The 13942-nt window shown below is 37.6% G+C and overlaps 1 protein-coding gene and 1 long non-coding RNA gene across 2 annotated transcripts; both read left to right on the top strand.

Annotated features, from left to right (window-relative positions):
- The first annotated feature begins 501 nt into the window (after positions 1-501).
- Positions 502-11438, top strand: LYVE1 (lymphatic vessel endothelial hyaluronan receptor 1). Its single transcript, XM_061380459.1, has 6 exons — positions 502-1293; positions 5499-5658; positions 5764-5903; positions 8380-8679; positions 9440-9518; positions 10254-11438. The coding sequence occupies exons 1-6, from the start codon at positions 1212-1214 to the stop codon at positions 10435-10437; spliced, it is 945 nt and encodes a 314-aa protein (XP_061236443.1). The 5' UTR covers positions 502-1211; the 3' UTR covers positions 10438-11438.
- A 2042-nt stretch (positions 11439-13480) lies between these two features.
- On the top strand, positions 13481-13854 carry LOC133226522 (uncharacterized). The gene is made up of 2 exons (XR_009729530.1): positions 13481-13649; positions 13733-13854. It is a non-coding gene; the product is annotated as an uncharacterized LOC133226522 (long non-coding RNA).
- Positions 13855-13942: the final 88 nt, after the last annotated feature.

Here is a 13942-nt window from a genome sequence, read left to right as displayed (position 1 = left end):
TAAAGAGGTAGCTACTGTTACACTTGTGTTTACAGGACCTTGAAAACAGTACCGGGATATAGAACCTCTAGACTGTATCACAATGTAAACATGATGTAACAAAATTATCCTGTTGCAGAAAAAAGGCTCATACCATTCCGAATTGTATAAGCAAGTAAAGTAATTTATTAATCAGTACTTGGTACTGGCAAGGCCTCAGCTAGAGAGAGTGAGTAAGTGGGGGTTTCTTAGTTGAAAGAAAAGTGGGAGTGGAGGCATAAGTATTTATGCCTCTTCACTCACTTTACCTTTTAACAGTAGAGTGAAGCACTGGAATAGAGCATTTGAGGACACATTAGGAATTTGACACTGGAAGTCTTTAAGAACAGGTTAAACAAACATCCATCGGGAATAACATAAATACAGCTGATCCTACTGACAGTAAAGCGAACTAACTGATCTCTTGAACTCCATTCCCACTCTGTTTGTTGGAATCTCTGCAAAAAAAATAATCTGAGTTTCTTTGCTAAGACTTCCTGAATGTTTCCCATTACAGCTATAAGGTTCATCTGTATTTTGCATGAGGCTATTGGAATCCCTATTTGTTTCAACTTCACAAAAGGCAGCAGGAACCCCATTTATGGTAGCATAGCTCCAAATCTGTTCAATACTAGATATATTATCTCTGTGTTACGGTACCTATTTTTGCATTGGAAGTCTAACGTAAAGGAAGGTAGAAGTACTGCATCAAGAAGTGTAGGATACGAGGGAACGGTTGCCGTTTCAATTCCAAAAGAAAACTCGTGCCTGGCATGCTGTGATACAATAGGGAATTTGTTTTATTTACCAGATGAATAGACAACATGAGTAATGAGCTGTTAATCAGTAAAACAGGAAAAAATAGCAAAAGAAAAAGTTCTGTCAGTGTTTACTGACTTAGCAGTCTAACAGTCTTATCTCCCTTCCTCAGCTGTGTTTTCTGAGTCAGCAGTAGTTAAATTTTCCAGCAAGCCCTACATGAAAGAAAGCGTAAAGGGGGATTAGGGATTTCCACTAAGTGACCTCACATTTGAGTGGGACGGTCAACACATTTGCTCTGACATTCTTTTCACAAAGCAGTGCGGTGACAGCTGAAGTCATCTCGAAGGTGATCTGACAGCACCAATACCTTAGCTTTTCTTAGCAGATGAGACAATCACCTTGAATTTCTTAATTTTTTTGAGTTGGTGACAATGGCAACTTATTTTGGAGTTACCTCTGCAGTATTTTTTGTCTGGGCTGCAACATTCATGGCTCAAAATTACTTTATAACAGGTACGTAAAGTTCCACTTTTTAGTCTCCTAGTTGAACAGTAAAGTACTTGGAAAAAAAGTAACTAGGCTTGCAAACAAAAATGGGGGGCAAAGAGTGTGTGTAAACTTGTTTCTGGCATAGGAAACCACAGGGTTTTGAGAATACAGTGCAATGAAAACTACTCTAGCATATAGGGGAGCTTTCATTGTTAGTGTGATTTAATTACTGTCTAAATGTTGTAGCATTATGGGATAAATGCTACAGAACTGCTTGTTTTAAAGCTTTGGTATTGCATTGAGGATTAAGTTCTGATCTATTGAAATGTGATTTTATTTTGTATTACTTAAAATACAAGAGCAAACAGTTTTGTACAATCCTCAAAGAGCAAAACATTCATGAAGCTAATTGTGTGTGTCTGCTAAAATGCCATCTTTAAAGCAAAGCGCTTTTCTCCAATTTAGCAACATCCTGATGCTGTCTTGATTTGCAAGATTAAAGGAAACATGTGGCAGGGATCTTGCTGTTCATCTCCAGACCAGTCACGCCTGTCTCTGGTTAATACAGTACAAAAGTTCCTATTTTGTCTAAACTATTTGTTTGAAAACATAGGGAATAGCCAACATCAACTTTATCACACAGTTCTTAGACAGCCCTCAAACACTATTATATAAACCTTTTTTTTTCTTTTCAGTCAAGGTCATGTAATACTCCTTTCTTTTATATGTTAGTAAAATTTGAATGTCTTCTTCAGACTTCACAATTAATGCAATCTATTCTAACTGCAGAGGCTACTAGGATATCTTCTGATACCTCAATGTACATCAGATGTTTCCAGATGTTTCACTGTAATTTGCAAGAAGTAAATACTTGTTCTACCAGTGCGAAAGGGCATACACCATTGCTGCAGACAATTTATTTTCTGATCTGCTAAAAGGCTTCTGAAGGAAACCTGGACTGAGAGAATTAAATGCTTGAGTCTTATTGCTTGTAGTCTTATCTCCAGGATGGACCTTCTGGATGACCTCTGCATCTGATTCATTGTCTTGCTCTCTCTGGGGCTGCCAGTGAAACCTGCCACTGCCACCACTGTTCAGGTACTATGGGACTGTGCCCTGGTCAGTGATGTGTGCACTGTGCTGTGGTCACCTTCAGCTCCTGACTCCTCTTTCCTTGTGGGACAGCCTCATTCTTGCTGCTCCCTGACATCAGCAGCCAAAGGAAAGTCTCTAATAACGGAGAGTGAGGGCCTGGTGCAAGACAAAAGTGACAGAAACAACAGCTTCCCCCCAAAAAGTAAGAAGAGAAATAATGCACAACAGAGCCAATACCCAGAGCTTACAAAAATTACTTTTCTTCCTGTCCTATGACAACTTTGTCATCTTGTGAGATTCTTTCCACCTTTCTCAGAAAAGCTTATTTTTCACACAAGATCAAAATACTGAGGAGAATGTCCTGTTATTTGTAGGTTAACTAAAAGGAGCAAAGCTTAAAATATAGCTGTGTTCAGCCTGTGGACCAAAAAGGATAATATCAAGGATTAGTCTGTCTCTCATACAATCTCAGCCATCTTTATAACAGAGTTCAGGTGTGATTTAAGAAGAAATAAAAAGACTTGAAGAGGCTATTGTTCTCTTTCTGGACTTCTTTTTCATATTGTAAACCCACCTAGAATTTAGATTGAAATTGGTAACTTTTACAAAACATTTATTTTACTTCACTGTTTTGTTTTAAAAAGGCTTGGCAAAGGTCAAGGTCAGTTTTGGTCCATTTCCTATAGAGTCTCTTTTCTTATCTCTTCAGATTTAATTTTACAGTACTAAAGTTTTATATTATGCTATGTAATGAAGCAATTATTATGTATCATGCAATTCTCATGTAAAAATATTTGTATATGTTTGACTGACCAAACACTGCAACCGTTTACAAGTATCTAGGGAACTTTCTTAGGTTTCAGGAAATTCCATTCATCCAGCTGCTCAGCTTTATTTGAAATTTATGAAGTTGGTCATTGAGAAACTTCCATTCTCAACATTGCATTTTTAAATAGCTATACTGAGTCAAATCTGAAGGTAGGAAAATAACGAACTAAGTGATAAGAAGGAATTCTGAGCATGAAAAGGAGTAATTAAGCATAAACCCTAGAGGAGGAGTGGGGTCTTAGAAACTAGGACAGAGAAATTGTGGAATGTGCCCCAGCAGCTAAGACAGGGAATTATTCAGGAAAACAGAAATCATTCTCATGAGGACGGGGAGAGTTGACTGTTAGCAAGAAGGAATCAAGGAAACTTAACACTGGAACACCTGGAATAGAATATACTATTTCTGCTGGAAGTAATCTTCCATGATCATCTAGTCCACCTGCTTGAAAAATTGATGGCTGAACAAGTTAGAGCATGTTAAGGGCATTGTCCAAAAAGCCTCTTAAAACACTGACAGGCCTGGCACATTGACCATCTCTTTATGAAGCCTGATCCAGTTTGACCTCACTGCACAAGACTACTTTGGCCACAATTAAGAGATGCAGAACATTCACAAAGACAGGGAAACAGGAAGGAAGAAATTTGACAGCTAAGGATTCACACTGGGACTATCTGGGTAGACTTGAGGTCCCTGATGCCTAAAGACACATCTTCATTGTGCAATGTGGCTTCTCTGCATCCTTATGCGATATGTTTGGGCTTGTCTTATGTTCAAGTTGGGGCTGGATGCAGCCATGATTTGGCTATGGGGAGCGTTCAAGTGTTCAGTGGTTCATCTGCCATGTGATGACCTACACCATGCCAGGAAGTGTTAATGGGAGGCCACAGCCTTCATCACTGCTGAAATAAATCCACCTAACAATTCAATGATTGCTCTTCCAAAAATTTAAATCCAATCAAACTGAGTGTAAGGACAGTAGAGATGCATCTCTCACCAGAAACCATTTCCCATCCTACCACACTCCATGGCAGCAGGAGTGAAATGCTTATCTTACTTGGAGCACTCCACACAAGCTTAGTCATCTTTCCATCCCCTTCTCATCATGGGAGTGGCTTGGCTGCTAGTTCATCTTTTCATTCATAAAATTCAATTCAACCTCTGTTGCTAAGAAATCATGTAGGGAATCTGCAGGCATCGCTTCATCCTGCCTTGAGAGTTGTGGATTGCCTGTATTCTGATGCATAGATTTTTATGAATTATTCATCAGTGTACATACCCGGTGTGCACACAGTCTGAAAAGCATATTGAGCAAAGAAAGTAACATCTGTGACTGTTGGTTATCTGAAATGTTTGCAATTAAAATGTTGAAATGTTTCATTTAATGTGGCAATTACTGTATGTAACTAAAAAAAAATATCTGTTTTCCAATATATGCCTCTGGTGAAATATGGAGGCAAAAGAATAATATCCTTCCTCCTTGGTGTGTCCAATCCTGAATCCTACCCCATGTCCTTAACACAGACTAAGAAAGTAGAGAGCAGGTGTAATCAGATCTAAGGTCTGCATTTCCCAGTGCAAGTGTCAGGAACAGTGTGCCAGCTGTGGCTATCTAAAAAAGCTGGATGAACCACCTATGGAGGAAAAATGGGGAAAATGGTCATAAATTCACCTAGCCTACCCCCTATTTTCCTGTTGACTTCCAAGCTTTCAGTAAATTAAACACTTTACAGTGGCTGCAGGGTGGAAGCATCATGCTAGCTAGGAAGAAAAAAAAAAGTTTAGGAGCCATAAGGAACATAAAAATGATAAATCTTTATAGGTGTATTTTCTTATTGGCATGTTTATTACATGAAAAATTACATGTAATGTCTTAGATAGAACTCATGCTGGTAGGAGTGGTGTACTGACGGAATCAGTGCTGCAGTGCAACTGTTAGTTTCATCATTTTAATTAAAAAAGAAAAAAAGGGAAAAAAAACCCTTGCATGAATGGATGACTCCTTCCATTTTGCATGTATATGCATGACAAATAAGAGTGCCTTTAGTAAGAAAATGACACCAGATAATGACTCAAATGCCAACTGTTTATGTCTTTAGCCTAATAACAGCCAAACCCCTTTAAACTCGATTATTGTGTTAATATGTCCTAAGGTATGTCTTCTTTTGCTAGAAATTTGTTTTCTACTATCCTCAAGCTAGAAACTTTTAACAGTGTTCAATTTAGTTTAACGTGATCCTAAATTCTTCAGGAGGAATAAATGTTAATATTCGGATACTAACCTTGAATATTTATGTCTAAATTACAGGTTCCATTCTTTCACCTTGCAGGATCAGAGGTGTAGGAATTTATCTTGAGGAAAAAGTGAATTTCTCAGAAGCAAGTAATGCATGTAATCAACTGAATCTACAACTGGCAAGTAGAGATCAAGTTGAAAATGCTCTGAAACATGGCTTTGAAACTTGCAGGTATATGACATTTGTTAGTGTCTTGTTACCTTTGGTGAACACCTTTACACACATCTGAGGCTGGAGATAAATCTAATATTTAAAGGACTGATATTTTCATTGTAGCTATGGATGGGTGAAAGATGGATTGGTTGTCATTCCTCGAATAACATCCAACAAGAAATGTGGCAAGGGCAATGTTGGACTAGTGCGATGGTATGCTGAACCCTTCAAAACATTTATGGTTTACTGCTTCAACTCCTCAGGTATGTGAGCATGACAACTACACTTTTTGTGTTTTGGTTTGGGTTTTATTATTTTTTAAGTATCTGCATGAAAAAATCATAATGACTTCCTACAATCTGTTGGCACTTCCCCCCCAGTCTTAAATGCTGACAAGCTGTACTTAGCTCTGTAGCTTTAAAGAAATACAAAATGGTCACTTTAGTTAATCCCAATTAATAATCTGGTGCTGCCATGGAAGCTCCTGAAGAAGAGTTGCTTTAACCATTCTGTAATGTCAAGACAATGCTCTCAGTAGGTTTTGATTATTTACGCATATGAATTTGAAGGACAGCAAATTAAATCTTTATCCAGGATGTCTGGGTGGTGTGTGTTTTCTTGCAAAATGACCAAGAGTGGGGTACTTCAGGAAAAGCTGACTGTTTTATGATTAAAGGAAATTTATCCATTAAACTAAATTAAAATATAAGGTAGAACAGCCAAGAGACCACAGAACTAGATTCCCAATCTATTGTCAGTAAAGTCAAACAGCTTCCTTTAATAAGCATCATCCCACATGTGAAAAGACCTGTCCTTCCACCTCATTCTTGACTGTCTATTCCCTGATTGAAGACACAACAATGGAACTTGAGCTTTGATATAAGTGAGATCTTTTCAGCACAATAGATCAGTATTTTGCTGAATGACTTGTGTGGTATTAACTGAAAAGCAGTATTTAACTAGAGGCATTGTGTTCCTGCTGGTATACCATATCTGCGGTTATTACATAACAACTATCCCAGTAATTAGACCATATACACAGGTTCAGTCAATTATTTCTTATCAATCGCTAGACCTTGTCGATGACTTCTAGATGAGAAGAGCAAGACATTATGTACAAAATCCTGGAATTTTTCAGGAAAGATATATGAACAAGAGTTGGAAAGAGCAGGAGAAAGAGATAGGTATGCAAGATATACTCATGCAAAGATATAAACATCTGAGTGTCTAGTGGCTGTGAACACTGGAGCTTACGAGACTGAGGATAAAGCTTTTAGGGAAAAGGCCATGCCTCCCTCACTGCAACTTTTTTCATGATCCTGGGCCATTTTTGTGAATAAAGGTAGGTAATATAAGTAGTTGGCTTATTCAGTGTCTGCTGACAAGAAAGCACTGCAGAGAAAGCACTGCTAAATACTGACTTATCACCTGACCTGTAAAGTTAAAAATTACATGATTAGGCTAACTTAGTTTTTCTCTATAGAAAGTCCATAGATTTTATTTATAAATGCATAGGTGAATTAGTACTATGGCAACATCCTCTAAAAGAAGCTGCTCTTGTTGTGTTATTTTTTCTGTTCCTATGCAACACGGTGTTTCAGTGTATGAAATACGTGTCATTCTGCATCAGAAATGTCGGGTAGGTTGGCTAATGCTAAGGAGGTAGCAAGTAATTCCAAATTATTTGCTTTGCTTACTATTACAGTATGTGAAGAAAGTTAAGCTTGCCAAATGGTTAGAAAATAATGTATACTTAACATCAGGTTTATTCTGCACTTTATCTTATTTGCCTAACTGTTGCCTATTCCAGGCATTTCTTACCAAAAAATATTTGGCAGAAGCTTTTTCTGTCAATTTTTCTTCATGCCAAAGAAATGCCAAAAATCACTTGAAAACTATAGTGGAAAAAGTAAAAAGCCATTTAGCTATTTATTCTGTGAATGTAACTGCGTCATCAGGCTTCCCGTGAGGATTCATTTGGAGAACAGTACCTACATCATTTCCCTGTTATTTATGTTGTAATCTGCTTGTTACTTCAGTGAAATTTTTATAGCTTTACAGAATATGGAAAACTTCACATTTTCACATGAGCCCGATTCAGAACTCAACTTTTTCATTTACATATAAAAGTCCACTTGCACCCATATTTTTACATAGACAACATCTGCATCATTTAAATGACTGAATTTCAGAATGTGCCTGAAGTTTGTTTCTTTCTAGCCCCCATTAGAATTGTGTCACACTTATAATGCACGCTGGTGCCTGGTTTACCTGAAAGTTTTATTGGCTACTTTTCTTTCTATTAAATCATAGTTTTCCAAGTATCAAGAGTGCATGCATATGTTTTGAACATAAATGTAATACAATAGAAATATTTTTTTAATCTTGGATCTGTAGGTAAGGCTCCTGCTCTGCAGGATGTCATCCTGTTGTTTTTATATGCGCTATTATTCTAAGTACTGTTCTAAGAAACCTTGTTCTTGGTATGCATTCATAAAATGCACCCTGCACGTGCTCAAAAAAGTGTTTAAATATGTGAGCAATTATAAAAGGTAGGTAATCTGGGTTGTAGCCACATGTTTGAAATAGGTGTGCCTGATTTGGGTAAGGCTTCTGTGAATAAACAAATAATAATTTCCAGAAGGGAACAACTGAGGAACAATTTCAGTAAACGTGTGTACAGTAAGTACAAAACTAACATCCAACACAACTCCTATATATTTCTTTTCCCTGCTGCAGATGTTCAGATTAATTCATGTATACCAGACCCAACTACAACCATTATACCTTCATCAAGTGCACCAACAGATTTAACTGCATCGTCAGGCTCTGATTTGACTGAGAACATCACAGCATTGCCCAATGTGACTGAGTCAGAACAAACCCTGAAAAATATAAAATTTCGTGTAATATGTATAACTGAAACCATATTGCCAACCGAGGGGACTACTACAAAAATGCCAGAGGAATACTCACCAATTGATTCTCCTAATTATACTTCCCATGCTGCTTTTAAGAACAATGCTGTTGTCTTTGGAGGTAAAGGCTGTTTATGGTAACTATTTAATCAGAAGGACTACTTATGCAGATGTTAGTAGCAAAACTACTGTTATTTTTGTTTGCTACTCCAGCATCCACAGAATATGAGTGTTAGGGTTTTGCAAAAGCAAAGCTTATAAGACAGAGGATCTTTAAATAATTTTAAAGTAGAAGTAAGATCTTGTCTTAAACTTTTCATTAATATTTTAATATGAAATGGTGGAAGCTTATTCTGCTTAATGGGATTTGGGATGAATACACTTCTGAGAAATGCATTAGCAAACAGCCTGTGCTCAGAGTAATAAGGGAAAACTCAGGAGGCTCATAAAAAACAGAAAAAGCCAAGAAAGTTGCTGTTCTCCAAATATGGAGGTGTTCTTGAGATACGAGCTGTGAATAAGTAATTCTACTATACAATCACTGAGAAATGGACTAAATATGAGGAAAAGCGTTACAACTGTAAGGACAGTTAATCAGAAAAATGTGGTGTCTGGGCAAGTTGTAAAAACCCTCCAACGAGCAAGTTAGACAAACATCTGTCAGGGTTTACCTAAATACCTGGTTTTAGCCTTTTGAAGAAAATGAGCTGTAGCATAACTAACCTTGTGAGATTCCTAATGCCTCTATTGTTGAGTTGATGTTTATGTACTTCTTACTCTAGACTGTTTTTAGAAGAATCTGGGTTTGTACTCATGAGCCTTTAGAAAGTCAGAATTAAGTACATATAAAAACTCTGTGCTTATCCCACTTTTATCTCCAGGCATCCCTACTGCACTTCTTGTACTGGCAGTCATCTTCTTCATTATCTCAGTTGTTCTAGCAGTCTGCTATATCAAAAAGTAAGTACTTTTATTTTTTTTTTTTCTCTTGGACTGACTTAACTCCTAGAGTACAACCAGTGAATATTTTAAATATATAGCTAAAGAGCAGAGAATTAATGGTAATAACAGTTTAGCACAAAGAACAAAATCTTAAACCCTGCTGTTATGCAGATACAGTTTATTGTTGCTGTTGCCATTCCCTGCCTTAGGAAAGGAACTAAAGACAAATATTGCCTATTCTTGATTAGTAATTCATACCTAGTGTGAAACATTTCCAAGTATGCCAAATAAAAACACTGAAGTGTCCATCTGTTCGTTTATGCAGTTTTCTTCTTGTTTCTTTCTTTGTCAGACTCAAGGTAAAAGTTTTTATTCTTGGACTATGATTGTGTCCAGAAAAAAAAATAAATAGAGCTCGTTTATCAAGTGGAAAGATTTTCAACACAGTGCATCACTAAATCGTATCAGAAAGCTGTGTGCATTTCTCACATCCCAGCCCAGATAGCTTTATTGTTACGTACCAAGAATCCTGAATACACATTGTCTGTTTAAAAAAAAAAATACAAAAATATTGCTTTAAAAGCACACTGCTTGAGAAAGCACAATGATCTAGCATCCCACTATTTTCTGTGAGACTTTTGCTCCAGTATGGCAAAGAAAGTTAATTCTAGGTATTTTTCACTTTATTTCTTGAGTGATACTATCAAGCTATGCAAGTGTTTCTGCTTTACTATCCTTTTTTTCTACTCAAAGGTACAAAAAAAACTTCCCATTTTCAAACAAGAATCAGCAAAAAGAAATGGTTGAAACAACTGCTCTTAAAGAGGCTAAGTCAAATGACAAAGCTGCTGAGAAGGAAACAAAGAATGGTAAAAATACAGAAGAGTCTAAAACCAAGCCTGAGGCCACTGTACAATGTCTAGAAGCAGAAGTTTAAGTGGAAGAATGTACATTGCTTGACAGAAATACAAAATGAAGTGCACTGAACTTCACAGTGCTTTTCAATGTGGGTGATTGTAAATACTGATGAATATTTTCTCTATCTTAACATATGAAAACCTGTTTTTTTTTTATAATTACATCTTTAGTTATAAATACTGTTGCAGAAGAATACGGGATATTATTTACTTGAAATAAAATATCCATGATGCAGCTCATTTTTCATCTTTAATAAGTAGTTAGGAATATGATATTAATGACATGCAGTGTGTTAACTATTTGCACAGAATTCACTTCAATATGTAATGAAAAGCATTTTTTCTGCCTGGCTGGAAGATCTCTGCTAACTTAATGTTGATATCTTATTCCCATTCAGTAGCTGCTTATCTTTTTTAAAAAGTCTGTTTACAAACAGAAGAAATAAGTCTGTTTACAAGTGAGTAAAAATATCAAACAACCCACCTACTGTCATGCAGATACCTAAGGAAGGGTACAAAGATGCCAATGTCTATATATATAGAGCACTGTATAACTTTCTTGGGTACCTTTGTCATACCATAATTCAATGTTTTATTTATTAAAACCTGTATCATTCTTCTGCATCAGATATTTGATGGGGGGAACATTAACTGTATCTCAACAGTCATATTTAAGATCTTTTATGTAGATTTAAGTGGGGATTTCATAATAAAGATCTCCAGTTGTATGGGACATTTACAGTACTTGGTAAAAATAAAGTACAGTAGATATGTTTGTCTGAAAAGTTTATTCTTATTAAAACTGTCTCACAGTAAAAAGAGCTCAGATAACCTTAATGTTACAGAAAAAAATTAGTTGTTATAAAAGAACAATACTAGCAATTTTTCAAATATTTTTTGAATAAATGGTTTGGATAATTTATTTTTGTATGTGAAGAAGGTTATTATGTGAAAGAAAGTTTCTTTTTAGATCCAGCAGCCTGAAAAACATAGTCTTAAAAAAAATAGTAATAGAACTGCTCACCTATATTGTGTTTTCTATACTGGGTTAGGAACTATTTTTTATTCAGAGAAATTTAGAAATTGGCCGGTGGTTATATATTCCACTAGCTACTAGACAGTGAGTTATACTGTACTGTTAATAGCAGAGCTTTCTTTTTCTCTTTTTTTTTTTTTTTTTTTTGATAGCTAGGAAATATTTCATGGCTCCAAGACTCTGGCCTGTGTTGATACACAGTCTACCACTACCATGACTGGGTCGGAACAATCCCAGACACAGATACAGGCTGGGCAGGGAAGAGATTCAGAGCAGCCCTGCAGAGAAGGACTTGAGGGTGCTGGTCAATGAGAAAATGAACATGAGCCAGCTGCAGTGTGCGCTCACAGCCCAGAAAGCCAACTGTATCCTGGGCTGCATCAACAGGACTGTGACCAGCAGGTCGAAGGAGGTGATCCTGCCCCTTTATTCTGCTCTCGTGAGACCTCACTTGGAGTATTGTGTGCAGTTCTGGTGTCCTCAACATAAAAAGGACATGGAACTGTTGGAACAAGTCCAGAGGAGGGCCATGAGGATGATTAGGGGACTGGAGCACCTCCCGTATGAAGATAGGCTGAGAAAGTTGGGGCTGTTCAGCCTGGAGAAGAGAAGGCTGCGTGGAGACCTCATAGCAGCCTTCCAGTATCTGAAGAGGGCCTACAGGGATGCTGGGGAGGGACTCTTCATTAGGGACTGTAGTGATGGGACAAGGGGTAATGGGTTAAAACTTAAACAGGAGAAGTTTAGATTGGATAAAAGGAGGAAATTCTTTCCTGTTAGGTTGGTGAGGCACTGGAATAGGTTGCCCAGGGAAGTTGTGAATGCTCCATCCCTGGTGGTGTTCAAGGCCAGGCTGGATGAGGCCTTGGGTGATATGGTTTAGAGTGAGGTGTCCCTGCCCATGGCAGGAGGGTTGGAATTTAATGATCTTAAGGTCCTTTCCAACCCTAACTACTCTATGATTCTATGATTCTAAAGCCATAACACTACAGAAGGACTGAGTCAGTACAGGCCTAAGAGATGCTAATTTCAGATGTCCATCAACAGAATTTCAGCAGGACGATGTGCGACAGAGGAAAGCACTAGATATAGCTTTCCCACACAGTTAGTAATGCCTCTCCTTGCAAAATACTGCAGTAATGTCATGTATCTCTCTTGGCAACCTGAATGAAAGTGCTGTGTGCCGTATGGGCAGTGAAAAGTAGACAGCAGGAATAAGGCCACCACAAAGGGCCATAGCCAACACTTGATATGATGGTGTTCTTACGCAAATGGGCTTAAGGTTACAGGCAGCACTACTGGATTCCAGGTAATTTTGAACTTGTCTGTGAGAATTTCCCTGCTGACTCTTTTTCATGTTTTAGACATTAGACATTACCTATTTATTCTTTCCCTTTCCACCAAGAGAAAATTATCTATCACTTCCCTTGATTGATACTGCTAGTATTACCCCTGATCCAGGTAGAATCCTGAAGGTATGAACTTCCTTTTCTCTCATATTGTCTATTCATGCCTAAAGGAATTAGAAAATTTTTCTCTAGTTCCACTCCAGCTGGAAGTTTGTTGCTTCTATTTTAGATCCAAATAAGGTGTTTCCCTCCCCCCCCCCACAGTATTTGCTTTCTAAAAGAATCTATGTATGTTAGCTAATATAATAGGATATTGCCTTAACCTGTAAATGTCTTGTTTTATCACGTACCTTAAAAACTCAGCTAGCTTCATCCTAACCTTCACACTTCCAGCTGGCCAGTACACACAGTTTGATCTCCCCCTCCTTTCTAATACACAATTTATGCCAACACTACAAAGGCTAAAAGGAACCTGTTACACTGTTCTGTAAGTAGTAAAAGGCATCTGTAAGGACTAATCAACCAGTACCGCATTTGATATTCTCTGCATATAATTAGTACTACTCAGTCACGTTCGCAGTAGAGTACAAAACGTTCTTGCTTAGCATTTAATAAAATTGCAAGAGATGTACCACTACAAAGCAAACAGGAAACATTTATTTAAGTCCTAGACAGAAAGTGACAAAACTCCCAAACCATTAACCAGTAGTAGCAGAAAATTAATGAAGGATTTCTCTTAAGTCTCTGACTTCTGTCAAGTGTCGTGCTTTTTTTACAAGATGTTCTCAACAGCTATGAGGTTCACTGATGTCTCAGAAATGGCACTGTGCTTAAGTGTCTTGGACAAGTAATTCATTCCCCTAGGAGGACATCAGTTTGCATTAGTCATTTGACAGTAACACTACCCAGATTCCCACACTGAGGTTACAGATGTTTGCTGACCTTAGGCGAAAGGGCTGGTTGGCCTGCAGGAAATACAGTGAGGTTCCCAGTCCAACCCAGTCCGTGTCTGGAATACAGGGTTGCCTTTGTCATGGGAAGTGCGTTTGTCTGTGTGCGAACAGACGTGGGCAGGAAGGGGAAGTACTACTCCTTTTCTGCTCTTTAAATTCAAAAAATAACAAAAATGAAAACAAACCT

Source organism: Neopsephotus bourkii, unplaced genomic scaffold (genome assembly GCF_033783945.1).
Source record: "Neopsephotus bourkii isolate Nb327-2 ecotype Australia unplaced genomic scaffold, CSIRO-AGI_Nbou_v1 NB_1792, whole genome shotgun sequence".
In the NCBI taxonomy this organism is placed as follows: Eukaryota; Metazoa; Chordata; class Aves; order Psittaciformes; family Psittacidae; genus Neopsephotus; species Neopsephotus bourkii.
The sequence above is the reverse complement of the archived record's forward strand: the minus strand, read 5'-3'. Positions and strand labels throughout refer to the sequence as shown.